General features: G+C 42.3%; 1 protein-coding gene across 1 annotated transcript in view; it reads left to right on the forward strand.

The window, feature by feature from the left end:
• The window catches only part of MYO1H (myosin IH), a 97,867-nt gene that overhangs the window by 69,775 nt on the left and 8,329 nt on the right, over positions 1-19,763 (forward strand). Inside the window, exons 25-31 of the mRNA XM_088457278.1 lie at positions 4,063-4,146; positions 4,267-4,360; positions 6,971-7,026; positions 8,624-8,759; positions 13,576-13,646; positions 13,738-13,835; positions 15,101-15,197. Of these exons, the coding sequence (XP_088313404.1) occupies positions 4,063-4,146; positions 4,267-4,360; positions 6,971-7,026; positions 8,624-8,759; positions 13,576-13,646; positions 13,738-13,835; positions 15,101-15,197 (636 nt within the window). The remainder of the gene's footprint in view (positions 1-4,062; positions 4,147-4,266; positions 4,361-6,970; positions 7,027-8,623; positions 8,760-13,575; positions 13,647-13,737; positions 13,836-15,100; positions 15,198-19,763) is intronic.

Here is a 19,763-nt window from a genome sequence, read left to right on the forward strand (position 1 = left end):
ACAACTTATATTGCATTATGGTTTGTTACAGGTACAAAATTACTTGCTTTCCTTTGCTTTACTCCCAACTCAGAATCAGTCTCTCTATACTATAGCATGCTGGAACATCTGTAAAATGTGTTTGTCTCTTTTGAAAATGCCATACACCAGTAAAGAATCAAAACAGAGAAAAAAGCTCTGAGGGATCTAAAATTGCACAAATCCATCATCATCAACTCAACTAACATGGGAGATGGTGTTCAGGGTTTTAACAGTTACAATATGGAAGCATAGAGTCAACTGAGAAATGTCAGAGTTCAGGTATCAAATGATACTTTGATTGACAAGGTCATTCTCAAGATGAGTTAAGGCTTTTATTTGTCCATTTCAATATAATGTTGATAAATAATTTATTATTTGCCAAAGACCCACACAATATTATGTACACCTCCTGGGCATCCTATTATTTATGGGTTGGTCTCTCTCACTTCGAACATATTTTTTTACATATTTTTTACATCCACAATTCCAACCATTTAATCTGTTCAAAATGTTTTTGCAGGAAAGTTTTGTTACTCTTGACATAAAATAACATCTCAATGCAAAGGTATTACAGACATTACCTGTCTAAGGATGATGAGATCTCATATAATAATTAAGGATTGAACTCACTGTGAGTTCAATTCTAGTATTGGAGGTATTCATCATGCCGCCTATACTTAATTATCACTTCTGAAAAGCTGCTTCATTTGCGGAGACAGCTTTTCAGAATAAGGAGACATTTGTACTGCTTCACTGTCTCTTCGCAGCCTATCTTGAAGCTGCGCATGTGCAGCTTGAAGACAGGCTGTGAAGAGACAGTGAAGCAGCAGGAGTCCAGCCCCCCTCTTGCCCTGTGCACTCACCTGCTCATCTGCTCGCCCCCCCTTCTGCTGGTCCACAGCCGACCTCGCCGTCTTCCCTTAATCCCCCCACTGCCGCAGAGCTGCAGCGGGAGTCTGAAACAGTGCAGCCCAGTAGTGTCAGTCCCCTGCCGCCGCTGCTGTGCCCTCTCCCGTGCTCCTGGCTCACTGAAGGAGAGTTCGGGGAGCCGGGAGGCAGCATCAATAAGGTAAGAGAACACAACAGGGAGGGATCTTTTCAGATCCCTCTTTTGTATCGGATGCTGTATGCCATCTCAGGGTGGCGTACAGTATCACTGTCAGGTTTCTGGATTTTTTTTTTTTTTTTCGCTACTTGATAAAATTCATAATTTCAACATCTTCATACTATATTATGGAGATTGTAGAAATTATTGGGGGGACAATTGCATCCAGGAAATATCAGTGATATCTCCTGCGTTACAAAAATGATGAATCATCCTGGCACATAATTTCTACAAAAATAGGTGAAAATCTTAATTTTCACCTACTCTTGTAGAATTTAAGTGATGATGAATAGACCCCATAGGCACTAGAGATTTTTCCTTTAACTTACATTATTTTTTTGCTAGTGGGCACTTATTTGAAAGTGTGAAAGGAATAGTCATGGGGACCTAATTTACTGCAAGTTATGCCGACCTCTATATGGGAGACTAAGTCAAAGTTCTTCTGGGGTGGCGACTATATCAGAAATCTGATCCTCTGTGATGGTTACATTTATGATTAGTTTATTATTTGGGATGGGGTAAAGACAAAGCATGTGATTTTATTTGTTTTCCCAACACCAATGAGTATGGCTCTGTTAATTTTTGTATTTGACCCTGTCAACCAGTTCAGTGATTAAGAGCGCAAACTTCTGTAAGAAGTTTGACACAAATAATGATGTTCTAGAAAATGCAATATGAGTAACCAAAAGGAAGGACGGGGAAAATAGGAAAAAGGTACATTGGCAAGAAACATTAATACAAAATAAAATGAACTGATGTAACACCCATTAAGAGCTAGAGGGGGTCACCAACCAAGGTGACACAAGTAGAAAGGTAGGGGGGTGGGTAGAGGCCCCAGTTCCACCACTCCTAACATAATTTAATAATACACATTTCATTAAACAGTGAAGACACTATCTACCTGAAAAAGATCTAAGGGTAGCCAGAAACATAACCGCTTGTGAGTCCAATAGAAACACTGGAAAATACATATTTAAAAGTCATAGACATTATATATGCTTCTTACCAGAGTCCCATGGTCACATAGTAAAGTAGGGTGAAAGTCCAGCGCACAATAGAAAAGAAACAGCAAAAACACATATAGTAGAGTCATATGTTAATAGGAGAGCACCCTAAGAAGGAAGAATGGTCAAAGGGCAATCATTAGACCCCACAGAGGACCACTCATTTTGTTTAGGACTTGTTGAAATCTGTACTGGAACATTATTGATAAAATTCCAAGAGCTAGGCGACTTAATATCATTGTCAGGCATAGAGACTGTAAAGGTGGATCCATTACGAGAGAGCACTAGTAACTTGGTGGAACGACCTGTGCTGAGCCAAGGTAGCCACAGAAATATCTCCGAAGAGTTGTATGTCACACAACACTGCCGTAGAGGAGTCAGTTGTGCATGCAGCTCGAAGAATGGCTTCTTTGATATGAGAATAGTGTAGCCCCATCAGTTTGTCCCAAGGTATCCCAGTCGGGACATTTTTCACATGAGACAAACGATGAATGCGGTCAGTTAAGAAATCTGTGATAGGTGTAGTGGGTAGGAGTGTCATAAAGATATCAGTGACAAATTCCTGAAGACACAGAAAGTGTTTGCTTCTGGAGTACCTCGTATCATTAAACTATTGCGCCGTGACCGGTCTTCGAGATTAGACCTTAATCCGCAATTGGAGCTGATGCTGTAGTAGACTCCCTCCAAGATGGCGGCTGCCCTGTTTCCTCCAGCACCACACAGATTATGGGGATTCACAGGCACTACAGGACCCAAAATCCAGGGGCAGGGATGCCAGGGAGTTCACCTGCAGAGAGAGGGGATCTGCCCCATTTGCAATTGCCTATTTCTTTCTTTTGCTCATTTGCATTATGCTGAAATCTGGGAGATCTGTCCGTATCTGCCAAAACGTCAAATTCAGTATCAGGCTCTATCATGTTCCAGCTATTCATCAAATATCTTTTTACAGAGATTTCACTTCTATTTTAGTACAGTCTTCATTTGATGTTAAGATTACTGCTATTAATAAATTCAGTCTTTAAATTAATTCACAGACACAGTATTTTTTTCTTCTTCATAATTATAACAGTGAGTTCACCTATTGCATCTTCCAGCAGCAGGGCTAACCATTTCATTAACTGCAATAATATGTTGACATTCTTACTCTCAGTGACTGGCAACTTGCATGTTGTATAACTATGGCTCATAGGAGCGAGGTTTTCTCTGAAAAAAATCACACAGATCATGCGGCCAATTTTTGATTACTGCGGGTATGTGCCCTCCCGATACCCGCGGTATTCAATTTAAAAGAAATGTATGGAGAGTTTTCAGCACTGAAAACCCTACTGTGCAAGAGAAAAAAAATGACTTATCTCCATCTTTGCACTGGGGAGGGGGCTGCGAGGAGTCGAGGGTGCTGCTGGCAGGATAGGTGGCTTCTGGGAGATGTAGTTCACCCTGCTGCTGTCTCCGGGGGGGCTCACACACACACAGGGAGTCACACAGGCACTCACAAACACAATCACACACACACTCACACATACTGACACACACTCACACTTACTTACCACACATGCTCCTGCAGAAGACAGGGTCCCGACAGCCTGGCGGAAGAAGACACCGATTCGGAAGGTGAGTAATTACTGACTATTTAAGCTTAATGGAAACTTCCAATTGCTTATTTAGCCATTTTATGGGTGGCACAGCGGTCCCAGAGCAATTCCTGACCATTTTCCTAAAAATATGGATTTTAGGAAAAATTGGTTGTGCTCTGGATATGCGCATTAAAACCTCCCAGCATTCACAAAATTAAAAACCCTGCACCTAATTGAATAGCAAAAATCTCGCAACTGCAGAAAAAAACGAGCAGGTGTGGGATATTTGCTATTTTCGCACGCTATTGAATACCCCCCTATATGTAGAAGTTTTGTAAATCAAGTCTCTGTTTTTCAGACTTCAGATCTGCTACATAAGATATGTATAAGAAACTTGGTGAGGAAATATTGCAGGACAATTACCCCTCAAAGAACAGAGCAGGTATGAAACACCCAATCATTCTATGATAATAAAATCTAATCCCCTCCCCCGTGCTGTTATGCAACTATTGACATATTGTAATACTATTCCATTTGAATGTTTATTTTTCTAACTATGCAGCTGCAACAAAAACTCTTGACCAGTGAACTTTTCCGGGGAAAGAAGGAGGGCTACCAGCAAAGTATCAGCCAACCCTTTGATGAGACCAGGCTAAGTTAGTGTGACTGTGATATTATAATATGTACATCCATACTGTAATGGGTAGTTTCAAGTACAGTCTGGAGCACAGTTTTGGGTGAAAATAATATGGAACTTTGAGCCTCATTTATCAACGAGTGATATTCTTGTTATCACTCGTTACTAATCTTAACTGGTGCTCCAACCAATCAGCTACTGTCATTTTTCATAAACAGTTTGTAACGTGACAGTTAGGAGCTGATTGGTTGGAGCACCATTTAAGATTAAAAACGTGTGATAACAAGAACATCACTCCTTGATAAATGAGGCCCTCAATTAGGTGTTCACAGCAGCACAACAATAACACAGCAATTAGGAAACCACTCCTTAATCTCTAGCACATATCATCACAGGAACAGGTCCTTGCTCCATCGCAGACCATATGAAACTCAATCAACAAGCCTTAAATAGGCCCTGAATCACACAGGTGTGAGGAAGGGGTGAAATCACCACCTGAATCCCAGTTGCTGTCTATACTCATACTCCTCCTTAGAGGTGACCCACCCGGCACTCCAGCTCAGTTTGAAAATCTGCGTTACGGCGCAATGGTTGCGATGATGATCCCAGACTGCGATGTTGGTCACAATGCTGGGATCGCAATTTCAGTAAGGAGGTGTCTGGCACGTCCTTCTGCATTTACATCTGAGATGGACGGAATTGCACAGGCACTTTTGTCCGGCTCTGCAAATCCATCCATCTCTAAATCAGGCCCAAAATATTTACATCTTTCTGGAGGTAGCACTTGACTAAGGCCCTGATTCAGAGCTGCTCGCAAAAAGCGAGAGCTCGCTCTGAATCATGGTGGCCATTTTTTTTTTTAAACCGGCGTCCTGGCCGCTCGCTAAGCTGTGGGTCTTGCGACGAAACCCTTGTGGTAGGGTCTCGTCTCCCACAAGCCCGTTCCCGCCTACAAACCGGGGCGAGCTGTCGATCAACATCAACAGCCGCCCTGTTTTGCTGCGAGCCCCGGAGTGAGTGATTTCTTGCTCGCTCCGGGGCTCGCGCGTGCGCACTGGCCGGCCATCAACCCGCTTGCGAGCGGGTCTGAATCAGGCCCTAATTTTCATAATGGTTCAGTCCATACTAAATGCTTCTTTGTCATAATTAGACAAATTCTTAGCACAAGCTTCACAAACATGTAATGATTGTTGGGTTTTCCTTTTACATTCTCAATACAAATGAAATGAAAGCAAAACATGGAAAACAAAAAAAATATCTGACTATTATCTTACAATCAAACATGCCTAGAAAGTGGCTTACCTACAACCGATGTCCTTGGACTTCTTGGAGGCAGATTACAGCTCCATACAGCAGGCTGTAGGTAATACCGCAAGATGGAGCAAGCCCAATGCTTCCTCCTTGTGTGCAGACTCATTCTTAGGACATCGCCGTTCAGGTCATACTCTAAGCCACTGCCCATAGCACAGGCTTTCAAAGTTGTAAAGGTTTTCTACATTCTGCATCTACTAGCTGTGGTAATACAGACCAGTCCCCAAGAGTCACCCATTGTTTCAATGGTCATCCACCATGGAGGCAACACTGGAACCTAACATGGGTGCCAGCTTCTTCCTGACTCTAATTGCCTGTTGCCATACATCAAGATTGTCTAGGATAAAAAACAGATATTATTTGCACTCTTAGGGAGCGAGATGTACTAAGAATCACATCCTAGAAGCATCCCATCAGACACATACCTCCCAACATATGGGAGGTAAAAATAGGGACCCTCTGCTCGCGAAAGGCTTGCACGTCCAAAAAGGGGGTGTGGCCTCATGGGAAATGGTATGGAGTTGCCCCTTCACTCTGGGGACGTCCCCAGCACTCCTGGAGATGCTGGGCTGCCCCCAGGCTCTCACCGCACTGTGCAGATGCCGCGTGCATGCTATGCAGAGCAGCTGTTAGAGTGCAAAACCCCTAACATTAATGACCCCCTTGTGGCCTGAGAATGGGGTGGCAGAACAGCCCCTGAAAAGTGAGAACTTCCTGCTATAGCGGGATAGTTGGGAGATAAGCAGACAGACCAAATATCTGACATTGCAATATGCTGTGAGATAATTGGCCTATGCAGTGGCGTAAGCTCTTCCCAGATGCCCCCCCCCCTTCCCCCGAAGGCAGCAGCTGATGGTCTGACATGGAGCTCTCCACTAGTGTATGGTGGCTTCTCAGGTGCCGGGAAGAGGTGCCATGTATTGGGCAGCCGCGACGGTACACTCCGGGTACATAGTTACAGCCCTAAGCGGGGTGAATATGTTGTGGACAATGGAGTAGGTGCCAATTCTGAGCTGGAGCCCGGCGGCAGGCGCCTCCATTGTCTCCCATAGTTCTGCCCCTGGGCCTATGTGTAATGTGTATGATGGTGAGTATATCTGCTGTCATATCCAAGCAGCAATTATTGCATCTTCTTCATGCCCGGCAGAGTGATAGTTGCTGACCGGGCGTGGCCATACACTGTACAATTATCAGCCCGATCAGTCAATAAGTGACTGATTGATACAATAATTGCACAGAATATTGCAAGAGAAATATGTGTGATTTTTTTTTCCTGACAGAATATATATTTTGTTTTGAATTTATTTTTATTCCTTAGGTGAACAGGATATCAGTCCAAAGACAATGCAGGTCATGAACCACGACAAGATTAAGGTAGGGAAACTGAACAGAGTGATACAAATCTACCTCATACAATATCCTCTGCCGGCCCTACTGCAGGGAAGACGATGGATGTCGATAACGATGTTATGCTGTATAATGCAGCATGGTGCAGCCCTTCCACCCGTCGGACTCGACATCGGCAGTGTGTATGCACTTGCCTCTTGCCGAATCCTGTTGCCCGTGACGTCGGGCTGGGTACACATGTTCTGATGTGTACCCAGCTTTAGTTTTACTCGTAAACAATCTAAACTTCCTGTTACATTTCTTTTCTCCGTCATCCCATTATCAACTTTATAGGAATATTTTCAACCTGATTTATTTGTGCCCCTTTATTCTTGCTCTATTGGAGCTTAATTCTTTACTGTAGCCCCTTTTTACGGCTTATTATACTGTTCTTTATACTTATGCATACACTTTATGTATGCATAGCTTTTGGCTTCTAAACAAAGGCTCATTTTAAGCTACTGTATTAGTTATCTATTAATGCAAGCATCTAATGTTTCTTATTTTTACATATACTAATTGTGTGTCATTATTTGGCTCAATAAAGAACCACATTGATTTTACTATTAGCATTCATTTGTCTTAATTAAGGATATATATATATATATATATATATATATATACAGTCAGGTGCATAAATATTGGGACATTGACAGAATTTTCATATTTTGGCCTCTATTCACCACCACAATGGCTTTGGAATGAAACAAACAAGATGTGCTTTAACTGCAGACTTTCACATTTAATTTGAGGGTAATTACATCCAAATCAGGTGAGCGGTGTAGGAATTACAATGGTTTCTATATGTGCCTCCCACTTTTTAAGGGGCCAAAAGTAATGGGACAAACTAAACAATCCTAAATCTAACTTTCACTTTTTAATACTTGGTTGCAAATCCTTTGCAGGCAATTACAGCCTGAAGTCTGGAACGTATAGACATCACCAGACGCTGGGATTCATCCCTGGTGATGCTCTGCCAGACCTCTACTGCAAATGTCTTCAGTTCCTGCTTGTTCTTGGGGCATTTTCCCTTCAGTTTTGTCTTCATCAAGTGAAATGCATGCTCAATTGGATTCAGGTCAGGGGATTGACTTGGTCATTGCATAACATTCCACTTTTAGTATGTCTACATAGTAAGGTTGTGAGTGGATTGTAAGCTCCTATGAGCAGGGTCCTCCTCCCCACTGTCTCACAGCCTTCTTCTCTAGCACTTCTATGACAGCCCTCACCTTCCCAGCTGTATTGTGTATGGAGAATTGTGTTGCTAATTGTTACTTGTGCTCTGTTTATAAGTTGGTTACTGTATTGTAATGTAATGTTCTGTGTACCCTTTACTGTATGTACGGCGCTGCGGACCACTTGTGGCACCCTATAAATAAAATGTAATAATAATAATAATAATTTTAAATCTATGTGTCTGTGTAGAACTGTTGTCTGTGTGTACAGCGTGGAGAACTGAATACTAAGCGAATGTTGATGTCTGACTTTGGGGCAACATTTTTGTACAATATCTTATATTCCATTATAAAAGTCGCTGAACTGTAGTCTAATGACAGGTATAATGTTCTTGTCCCCACATGATCAGTATGGCATAGCAGCAATTAAGTACGACAGACATGGGTTTAAAGCTCGACCTCGCCAGCTCTTTTTGACACAGTCGGCACTATATGTGACTGAGCAAGCCAAGGTCAAGCAGAAGATTGACTACTCAAGTCTAAAAGGTAACAAAAACATAACAATATACCATCATACCATTGAATATATGCTCAATACAGGCACCAGATTCTGAAAGGATTTACCATCTTCTTTAATTGTTATGTTTAATTGCCATTCTAGTGAGCAATTTGAATTCTTTATGCATTTTATCAAATTTATCACAGGGTTTTTCAACCTGTGGTACGTGTACACCAGGGTTACATCTGACAGGTTCATGGGCTACTTTGGCCTGTTCAATGAAACTCAATAAACCAGTATGATGTTTTGTATGAAATGCATTTTTTATTCAATAAAAATTAGAATAGTTTTTTCTTTTATAATTGAAGGGTTACTTGATAATAGATACATGTAACATACACATTGGGGAATACTTGGAACAGAGTTTTGCCTTGCTGAGATGGAACATTACTGACGGACTGGCAGTACACTACACACTCCAGATAAACTGTCCTGTTGGGGGGGGGATTCAATTAGCCCTGAAAATGCGGTCATTTTTTGCGCGCTAATTTTTCACACCCTTTGCGTGCGAATTCCGCTTATCGCATCTAAGTGTGCACCCATTTTTTGCGTAATTTAATTCCAAAAGTCATGATGCGACTTGGGGTTCTTAAATTGTGTCAAATGGCTGTTATATGCATATTTCTAAATCAGTCAAATAATAATAGAAAGCAAGTGTTTTGTCAAAATAAATGTGTTTTTTAAATTGGGGGTGCATAAAAATGCCTATAAGTATATATTTGTGTCATTTAAAGACAACCTTCAAAACACACATCTAACAACTACCTGCAGTCTTAAAAACACCTGTGCCATTCATACAGAACCCCCATATACCTGTCACACATCAATTAACCCATTTTCCTGCATTTTGCACTTTTTCACCCAAAAAATTACGGAATTATTAGCCAAATTAAGCTGAGTAAACCGAGGCTGGTTGCCATGGTAACTGACCATTGCAAGGCAATTTAAGCTGGTTGCCATGGCAACTGACCATTGCTATGCAATCAACTGTTGCTAGGCAACCGAGGCTGGGTGCTATGCAATTTAAGCTAGTTGCCATGGCAACCGACCATGGCTAGGCAACCAAGGCTGGTTGCCATGGCAACTGACCATTGATAGGCATCTAGGTTGGTTGCCATGGCAACTGACTGTTGCTTTGCAATTTAAGCTGTTACCATGGCAACTGACCGTTGTTAGACAACCGACTGGTGCTAGGCAACTGCACCTTGATAGGCAACCGAACGTTGCTAGGCAATTTAAGCTGGTTGCCATGGCAACCAACCTTTGCTAGGCGATAGCTGCCGGTGCCGGCCTTTCTGCTAGCAACCTCAGGAGGGTATGAGCAAAAATGTGCGATAAACCCGTGCTTAGGGCATCCTAACAAGGATTTTAGAGGGGTTTAGCCATTTTACAGTTAACCCGGTCTAATAGAGTGTGAAGACGGCGATAACGAATGTATATGCGATAATTGTATGTTATTCCCATATTTGGGAAGGTTTTCTCTCACAGTCCAAATTGTACTGGAATGTCAATGGTAGTGTTTTTGTGTTGTTGTTTTTTTTAGAAAATTTTGTTTATTTAATTTTTTTCAATAAACTACAGATCATAGCAAACATTTTCATATATAGGTAAGCTTAGAAATTAGAGTGTTTTGTGGTAGATACTGTAGGTCAGACTGTAAGCTCCACAGGTGCCTGTACTGATGTAAATGATTAAACTTTAACCGTAAAACACTGGGTAGTATATTGATATAATAATAATAATAATAATAATAATGTAACCCCCCCTTTTTCCACTAAGGGAACACCAGGTTACTAACTCCCATGTTGTATAATGTACCCACCCTTAATCTCTCTTTAAGTGGTGTACTTTTTCTCTATCAATTCAGTGCCTCCACCCAAGTATCAATAGTAGTCCGGGCCTACTTGGGAAAACCCAAATTGGGGATTAGTTTATATACTTGTGTTATTTTTATTCTCCTAATTACAGAAGGTTAGGCTTACCGACATTTTAGCGCCATAATAATGTCACCACAAGATATGGTTCAGTTGTAAATCCTTAAGTTTATGAAGTTGTAGGATAAGTATTAAGTACATTACTTACCATGCACATAACATTACATCACCTGCTATATTTATAGAAAATACATAGGTTCATATAACATAGTACATATCATAGTACATATCATAGTACATAACATAGTACATAACATAACATTACATGTCATTACATAAGACAACATACCAGTATAAATAACTACTTCACCTATCTCTGGAAAATCTGTTATTCAAAGACATTGTGGGCACATTCCTGTCAAACGTATTTCTTATGTCTGCCGTAAATTACATGTATATTTCTATATGTTAGCTTAATGGTAACTCCTATACCTATTAATACCGCTCTAGTCTCATACTGTACGCAGTCTACCTTATGTGTATACTTGTATGTATCTTCATACACATCCTTTCAACTGGCATCACATTAAATGTTATTGAATACTGAAAATACAATGACTAAATTAGATACAAATATATATATATCATTAGTCCTGGCTGGATTTATCAATCTGGTGCTGCAAACACCACGTATAGTTCAGTCTGCAGAATCCTGGCTGTAGCTAGTAGCTACATCCTTTTATTTAATAAGTGATACACTGAGAAAACTAAATAAATGTTGGTTACAAATGTTGTCACCACATGCACTAGTTATTGTCCTTTCTCAGTGCTAACTATTGGCTTCCAGCTTCAATGTGTTAGACTTCTATATTTCCAATTTGTAGGATGACATTAAATGGAAAGGTTCCCAAAGGACAAATGTTGCACATAAATCAGTGTAAATAGTAGTGCTGTATATGCAGTGTTTTAACCCTTAGTTATCCTGCTGTGGCAGAATGCAGTGCAAGTTGACCACTGGTAGGGTGCTACTGCCACTACCAACGTGTCACAACATAGGTGCACCCTAAGCAACTACTGTACTCTCTTGAGAAATTCTGGCTTCCCCTATGACCACTACAGCTTTCCTCTTTGTGCTGGCCAATGAGCAGTCCTGCTGTAATACTTGTGGGCTACCTGCTGCTCCTGAACTGTAACCAGCTGACACTGCCACTCCCCAGCTGTGACTGGCTTCTGCTTGTATGCAGTGTAAGGGGCTATCGTACTTACAGCTGCTATCACTTCCGAATTGTAGTCTGTAACCAGGCAGCCACTGCAGGGATTAGCCCATATAACAGTTTGTATGCTTATGGCATGCTGCCAAGCCCCTACTCTGCTGCTACATACGGCTCCACTGATGCTGTACTGCCCCTCTGCTGCTCCCTGTCAGCTTACCACGAACCTCCAGTGGACTCTCCCTCTCTCCTGTTCTCTGTCTGCTCACATAGCCCGGCGTATCCCCTCTCCACCAACCCAGCTCCATAGCTGTTCTGAGGCGGCAGCTGACCTCTTGATGCAGCCGCTGCTGCTCCACATCTATGCTTGCAGACATGCCCCTCTTTGGGACCACAGCCTCTCAACGGTAGGGGTGTGTCGCAACTCTGTCCCGCTTACAGCCTCCGGCTGCCATCAGTCCCTCTTCGCAGCTCTGCCGATGGGACCACCCTGCAGCTCCACTGCCAGGACCTTCACCCTCCTGTCAGCGGAAAGCTTGACCGCCGCCGCTGATGCCTCCTGTCCGGCTCCACCCCCCTGCGCCCGGCAGCCTACTACGGCTCCGCTGGCCAGGCCACAGAGAGGTGGGCACCCGAGGAGAACTTCAGACTGTCAGCTGCTGCTAACAGCTGTTTTATCACCTCTCCCCGGACTCTCTTTTCCTGACAGGAACCAATTCACTCCTACATGTATCACTCCGCTTATGTTAAACAGGGGCCACCTGACAGCAGCTTCTGCCTGCCAGTTCTGGCACTTTCTTGTATAGTGCACACTACTTAAACATACACATAAACATGTACAGTAGGAATTTAATGTACCTTGATATCTCCACACATACAGTATATACCTTAATTATTTAAGCAATTACAGACTTAAATTACCTCAGAATGCTATGAAATGTATATGTCAAAAGTATACATTTAAATGGTTTTTCTTTAACCCTAAACCAGGGTCACAATAATAATAATAATAATAATAATAATAATAATAATAAACATATGATGATGCTCAGTGGCGGAACTTGCATGTTCTCCAGGTACCGCTCCCTAGCAACCCAGAAACGCCCTCCAGCAACCCTCTTTCATCCTCTACCCGTAGCTAATAGGTGAAGTCCAGGAGTGGGCAGGGACATTTCCGCTTGCAGACTGTACAAATGGTAGCGTACTGCTCATAGGCACTGTCATTTACATCGGTTGCATTTATTTATGTATTTATTTATTACCAGTTGTTTATATAGTGCACACATATTCTGCAGCGCTTTACAGAGACTATCTGGCCATTCCCATCAGTCCATGTCCCAGTGGAGCTTACAATCTATATTCCCTACCACATGCTCACACACATACACACTAGGGTTAATTTTTGTTGGTAGTCAATTAACTTACTAGTATATTTTTGGAGTGTGGGAGGAAACCGGAGTACCTGGAGGAAACCCCCCAAGCACAGGGAGAATATACAAACTTTGCATCGTTTAAAGGTGTGGCTGTTCCTCCTTCCTCCACCTCAGTGACCATTGCCTCTGGGAGTTCCACCACTGAAAATTATGAATTCTAACAAAAGGGTATGCTGATAGTTGTCAAACAGAATGTAACAATGAAAAAGATCTTAAAATAAAATAAAAGGATTGTGATATTAAAAGTACTGGAGTGAAATAATTCACTTTTATTTTTTTTTTAAGAAATCTCTGTTAGTAACTTGAGTGATGGATTCCTAATCATCCATGTGTCTCCAGAGGACAATAAGCAGAAGGTAGGAGGCAGTTCCCATTACCTTTGCTGGTATAGCCCAAGAGACTTTGAGTTATGGACAGAGTTACCAGCCTTTATTCTCTTCATTACAGGGTGATGCCATATTACAATGTGACCATATATTTGAAGTGGTCACTAAGCTGTGCATGATGGCTTCTAAGAAAGATGCAGTCAAGATAGGACAAGGAAGGTAATATAAATTATATGTCTCTAATGCACAGGTTCTCAAACTTGGTCCTCAGGACCCCCAATAGTGCATATTTTCCAGTTCTCTTCACAGAATCACAAGTGAAATAATAAGCTCCACCTGTGGATCTTTTAAATGGTGTCAGTAATGCTGGGCATACACTATACAATTATCTGTCAGATATCTGTCCAATCAGGCTGGTTGGAATGAAAATCTGGTACAGGTTGAGTCTCCCATATCCAAATATTCAGAAATACGGAATATTCCGAAATACAGATTTTTTTTGGCATGACTGAGATAATGAAACCTTTGATTTTTGATGGTTCAATGTACACAAACTATTAAAAATTTTGTTTAAAATTACCTTTCAGGCTGTGTGTATAGGGTGTATATGAAACATAAATAAATTTCATTTCTGTACACAAACTTTGTTTGAGCCACAAAATTATTGAAAATATTGTATAAAATGACCTGCAGGCTGTGTGTATAAGGTGTATATAACACATACATGCATTATGTGTGTATATTTGGGTCCCATTCCCAAGATATTTCATTATAATATGCAAATATTCCAAAATACGGAATATTCCGTTATCCAAAATACCCCTGGTCCCAAGCATTTTGGATATCGGAGACTCAACCTGTAATGTATAGAAGCAAATGACATTCAACCATTTGCTCACAAACACTGGTAAACAAACAAAAATGGTTGTTTTTTAGACAAATTGGTTAAATCAGACGAATTTAACCTATTTGAACAATCGATTTTAACCATTTTCCAGTGTTTGGGAACATATGGACGATTGTCATTTGCTCCCATACATTACCATGTTTTCATTCCAACCAGCCAGATTGGACAGATGTCTGACAGATAATTGTATAGTGTATGCCCAGCATAAGTAATGAAGTCACCTATGCACCTGCTGGGTGGGGTCCTGAGGACCACTGCTCTAATGTATTAAGGGTATAAATACATGTAGACTATTATCTTCATATAGACCAGTGGTTCAAAAACTCGGGTCCCAAGGCAACCTAATAGTCCATGCCTAAGCACAGGTGACTTTATTAGTACCTCAGTCAGCTTGATTATATCATCTGTGCACAAGCATAGATATCCTTACAATCTGGACTTGCCTTGAGGACCGAGTTTGGCAAACCCTGGCTATTATAGCTTCTACTAATTTGACACTGATCCTCACTGTACAGACAGATCACATTAGACTCCCAGGTCCTCAGCAATAACACAATATTGCATTCTTTCCCCCTAGCATCACTTTTCACTTCCAAGGCAAGGAAGGGGTTATTGATTTCACATCAGGGGCTGAGACACAGGTGTACAAAGCCAAGAATGGACATCTGACTGTGGTAAGCTATACACTGGGAATCATTCGTTTGTAATAATAATTTAGCAAATTACAACTGTATACAGAGGCATTGCAAGCAGTAGAAATTGTAATTAAGGTACAGAATTTAACATCATCCACAAAAATCAGGATCTCCTGTCATTTAACAACAATAAAATAAAAATAATTTAAGGTTGCAGCGATTTTCCATTTTACTTGGCTTGGGCCTATATCTTACTACATCATCATTCAGTATAGAGAATCGCATGAGCACAAATCTTATTTTTCCTAAACAATATCTACAATTATCATTCAGTGAACAGAAAGTCCTATCCATGGCAAATGCTTCACCTCCTGTGCTTAACAGAAACCTGGGTCACCTCCTCAGACATTGTATCCCTTGGTAGCCGACACTTTATTGCCATCACAGACTGTGTAGCGGTGTGGATATTATTCATGCTCCTAACTGTACATTTTGTCCTATTCCTTGGCATCAGCGGCTTGTTGTCAGTTGCACTCTACATGACAACCATCGGAAACTTATTGTGCATAGGCCCATCACTACTTGATTCTGGGTTTCTACATGTATTTTTGAGACACCAGGATCAACACTGAGAAAGTCAGAAGTGAGAGTTACCTTTTGACTATCCAGGCCCTGAGAGAGGTAAATAATTGGCCTGTTGGTTGCACTAGTTGGGGAAGGACATGTCTATGAGGTGACAGTGTGATAGGCAGGAACAGAGATCCATTTCACTAAAGTCAGTCAATAAGAGTAAGTGTTCAGGCAGAACAGTCTCTGGCAAAGAGAAGAAGGAACTGAAGGACAAGGGAGAACTAAGGGCCTGATTCAGACCCGGTCGCAAGGCTGCGTTCGCACATAGCCTGCCAATGTTTGCAATCTGCGCATGCATACAAGATGCAGTGCAGATGCGCAAACTATTCCTTGCGATCGGGAAGCGTTCGCACCCTGTTCACAGACACTCCGCAAGCATGAGTGACAGGACGTGCCATTTGTGGGTGGTGACAGGGGGTGGTCGATGGTAACGGGGGTGTGGTGGTGCGAATGCCAGCATGTCTGTGCGTCTGAACGCTGTTTCAGGGGCATGCATAATTAAGACGCATTGTCAGCATACACGTCACATGGGTGAATTACACACAGCAGCACTCGCAGTGCTTGCGGTAGGGTATGGTCAACCACAAGTGCTGCGTATGGGTACGATGTCAGTCGATTTTACTGATTGTTTAATATACTTCCTGGAGATGACTTATGTTACTAAGGGAAAGTGGGCGTCTTGTGTCAGGCTGGGGGGCATCCAAATACATACCACGATCGCTTGGCACGACATAGTGGGCATGCTAATGTCTTGCTAGCGATCATGGGATTTGCATACTTTGGCTGCTGACGGCTGCGTGCAAACACAGACTTGCGAACGGGTCTGAATCAGGCCCTAAGACCCATCCTACAGTTATGAAGAATCCAAGCCCATCTGCAAGTAAGTATACTGGGGCCTGATTCAGAGATGAATGCAATGACGATGTTTTTCCAAATGGCAGATGGTTATTCAACTGCGCATGCATTGGAGTCACACTGCACATGTGCCGTAATGATCTTGTGATGGCGGTTGCAGAAAGGATTTATTAGCAGAGATTGACAAGCAGGGACCATTTGTGGCTCAAATGTAGGCATATTTCAGCCTGCGGCTGCAAAACCATACGCATTTGTTAAGGTTCCGACATCTTAATTCCGTCGCCCATTCTGCGTGGCCACGGGGTTACTCAGAGGTCCGATGATTGACTGATGTTAAACAGCGTACTTGCAAAGCTGCTGGTGGGCGTCTCAATTCAAATCTCGGCTGCTGTGACACAGCCCTGTTCCCTCCTTTATAAAAAAGGGCCCTGTTTTTGCATGTCCTCTCTATTGGTTGTCCAAGGCCCTGATTCAGACCCACTCGCGAGCGGCTGTCCGCTCGCAAGTGGGTCGATGTTCTGCACTGACCATGCGCACGACGGAGGGAGCTCCGTCGTGCGCATGCGCCAGACGCGACGAGCGAAGGAAAGTCCTTCGCTCGTTGTGTCTGATCAAAGGGGGCGTGCTGTCGATGTTGATTGACAGCACGCCCCCTTTGGTGGGCATGCCGGGGGCGTGCCTCCCTGACGGGGGCGTTCCCACGGGAACGCCTCCCGTCAGAAGCCGGCCCACTGACATCACTAGTGATGTCAGTGGGAGTGATTTTGGCTCTGATAGAGCCAAAATCACTCCGGAGCTTGCGGTTGAAAACCTCAACCGCAGGCTCCGGCTCGCAGTTTCGATGGTCGCGATGGTCACGACAAGCGTGGCCATCAAACTGCACGCTCGTATAGGCTGTGGGTGGTGACCCACAGCTATACGAGCGTCCAGGAGGACGCTCCATTTTTATGGAGGGCGGCCCTCATTCAGAGCGTGCGCTCTGCTCAGAGCGTACGGCTCTGAATGAGGGCCCAAGTCCCTCTGTGGGGCTGACCACACCCCCTTTGGTGATTGGCCTCAGGGGTGTAGCGAGGGTGGTTAAAGTGGAGCATGAGCTCCGGGCGCCAAAATGGACAGAGGGCGCCATCCAGGTTTCCGGAATTCATGGGGTGCTACACAGTATGACAGCCGCCTGTTAGTTTTATCTCAATTTGTTTGCTCTATATCCTAAATAAGTTACGGATCTGAGATCCGTTTCTACATTTCATGCTCCTCAAGCAGACCAGATTGCCTCCCCTCCGGCCCTCCCTCCTCTGTGATCATATTCTGTCACCTCCCCTTTCCTGCAAAATTGATTACATTCACTTATCACCTTTTTAATTCCCTTCCCTCTCTACCCTGTGATTGTCTCTTTGCCCCTGCCCACTCCTTTCTTATTGGCTTGTGTCACCACCCCTTTCCTTTTCTTATTGGCTTCTGTCACTACCTCTTTCCTCTCCTTTTCTTATTGGCTTCTGTCACCTCCCCTCTCTGATTGGCTCTTTGCCCCTGCCCTCTCCTTTCTTATTGGCTTCTGTCACCAGCCCCCTCCTTTTCTTATTGACTTCTGTCACTACCTCTTTCCTCTCCTTTTCTTATTGGCTTCTGTCACCACCCCTCTCTGATTGGCTCTTTGCCCCTGCCCTCTCCTTTCTTATTGGCTTCTGTCACCAGCCCCCTCCTTTTCTTATTGACTTCTGTCACTGCCCCACTCTGAATGGCTTTACCCTTCCCCTCTCCTTTCTTATTGGTTTCTGTCACCACCCCTCTGATTGGCTCTTTGCCCCTGCCCTCTCCTTTCTTATTGGCTTCTGTCACCAACCCCTCCTTTTCTTATTGACTTCTGTCACTGCCCCACTCTGAATGGCTTTGCCCTTCCCCTCTCCTTTCTTATTGGCTTCTGTCCTCCCCTCTCTGATCAGCACTTTCCTCTCCCCTGCCCTCTTTGATCTCCTCTGTCCTTTTCTCCTCATTCATTCATTGTGCTTCAATGGACTTAAAAGTGACACATCTGAGGTAAAATCCTAAACTTCAATTCTAAGGTATGAGTTTAAAAAGAGTCACTGCTTTGCTATGTAAAGTAATGGAGGTGTTCCCAGGCATGACCACACAGTGTTATTTGAAAGTTCTTTTAAAAAAATATTAGGAGACTTGAAATAATAATAATGGTGGTAGACAGAACATGACATGGTTAGTAGTACTCACATTACTATAGGTGCAAGAAAAAGTTGTAATGATACCACACTAACTTTAGGCTACGACTATGTATTGTTGTATTTATTAAAGCCTTATCAGAGAAAGAATCTATTCATCATTAATTTACTGTGAGGTTCCTCTCGATATGATCATCAAGTACATATATTGATGTATGTTGGTGGAGGTGCCACTAGACCTTCTTATAAAGTTAACACTGTATTACTTTGAGAAAGAGAAAAGATAAGAAGAGTGGTCCGGTGCACAAACACAGATAAAAATGTATTCCCTCTTTATGTTCTCTGAAAAATTAGTAAAATATAACTTTTATTGATTAGTTTAAAACATGATGTACAGGTATTTGGGCGAAATATTAAAATAATCTGTCAAGAACAGTAGTGAAAGAAAAAATAGAGTATGTGGTTAAAAACACAATTCGTATTATACAGTCAATGGATCTAATTATCAATATTATAGACTAGAGGATGTGTATTTATTGTCGGTACCACTAGTGTCTCAAAAATTAGACTCCTTGGAATATCTGTTTTCTATATCAGATACATTCTCTAATGAATAGTTTGCTAATGTTTCAAAATGCTACAATGTCAATATTATTTGTAGCCATTGTATGTATCATATATAAATAACACAATTATAATCTACAAGACGTGATATCATAAAGGGGCTGCAGTTGTTAATACCAATATGTACTTGTCAGGATGTCACAATGTGTTTTACATACAGTATGTATAAAAAATGAAGGTTTCAATATATATGGCAAAGTACTATATTAGTTTCTGCAAAACAGTGTGGATTGTGTATCTCCACTAGTGTGCTTAAGTTTCTCACACTGTTGGTCTCTATGGATACAATCGCATGCACGAGGTGCGTAGATAGTTCAATGTGCAC

Source organism: Taudactylus pleione, unplaced genomic scaffold (assembly GCF_031769625.1).
Source record: "Taudactylus pleione unplaced genomic scaffold, aTauple2 ptg000749l, whole genome shotgun sequence".
Classification (NCBI taxonomy): Eukaryota; Metazoa; Chordata; class Amphibia; order Anura; family Myobatrachidae; genus Taudactylus; species Taudactylus pleione.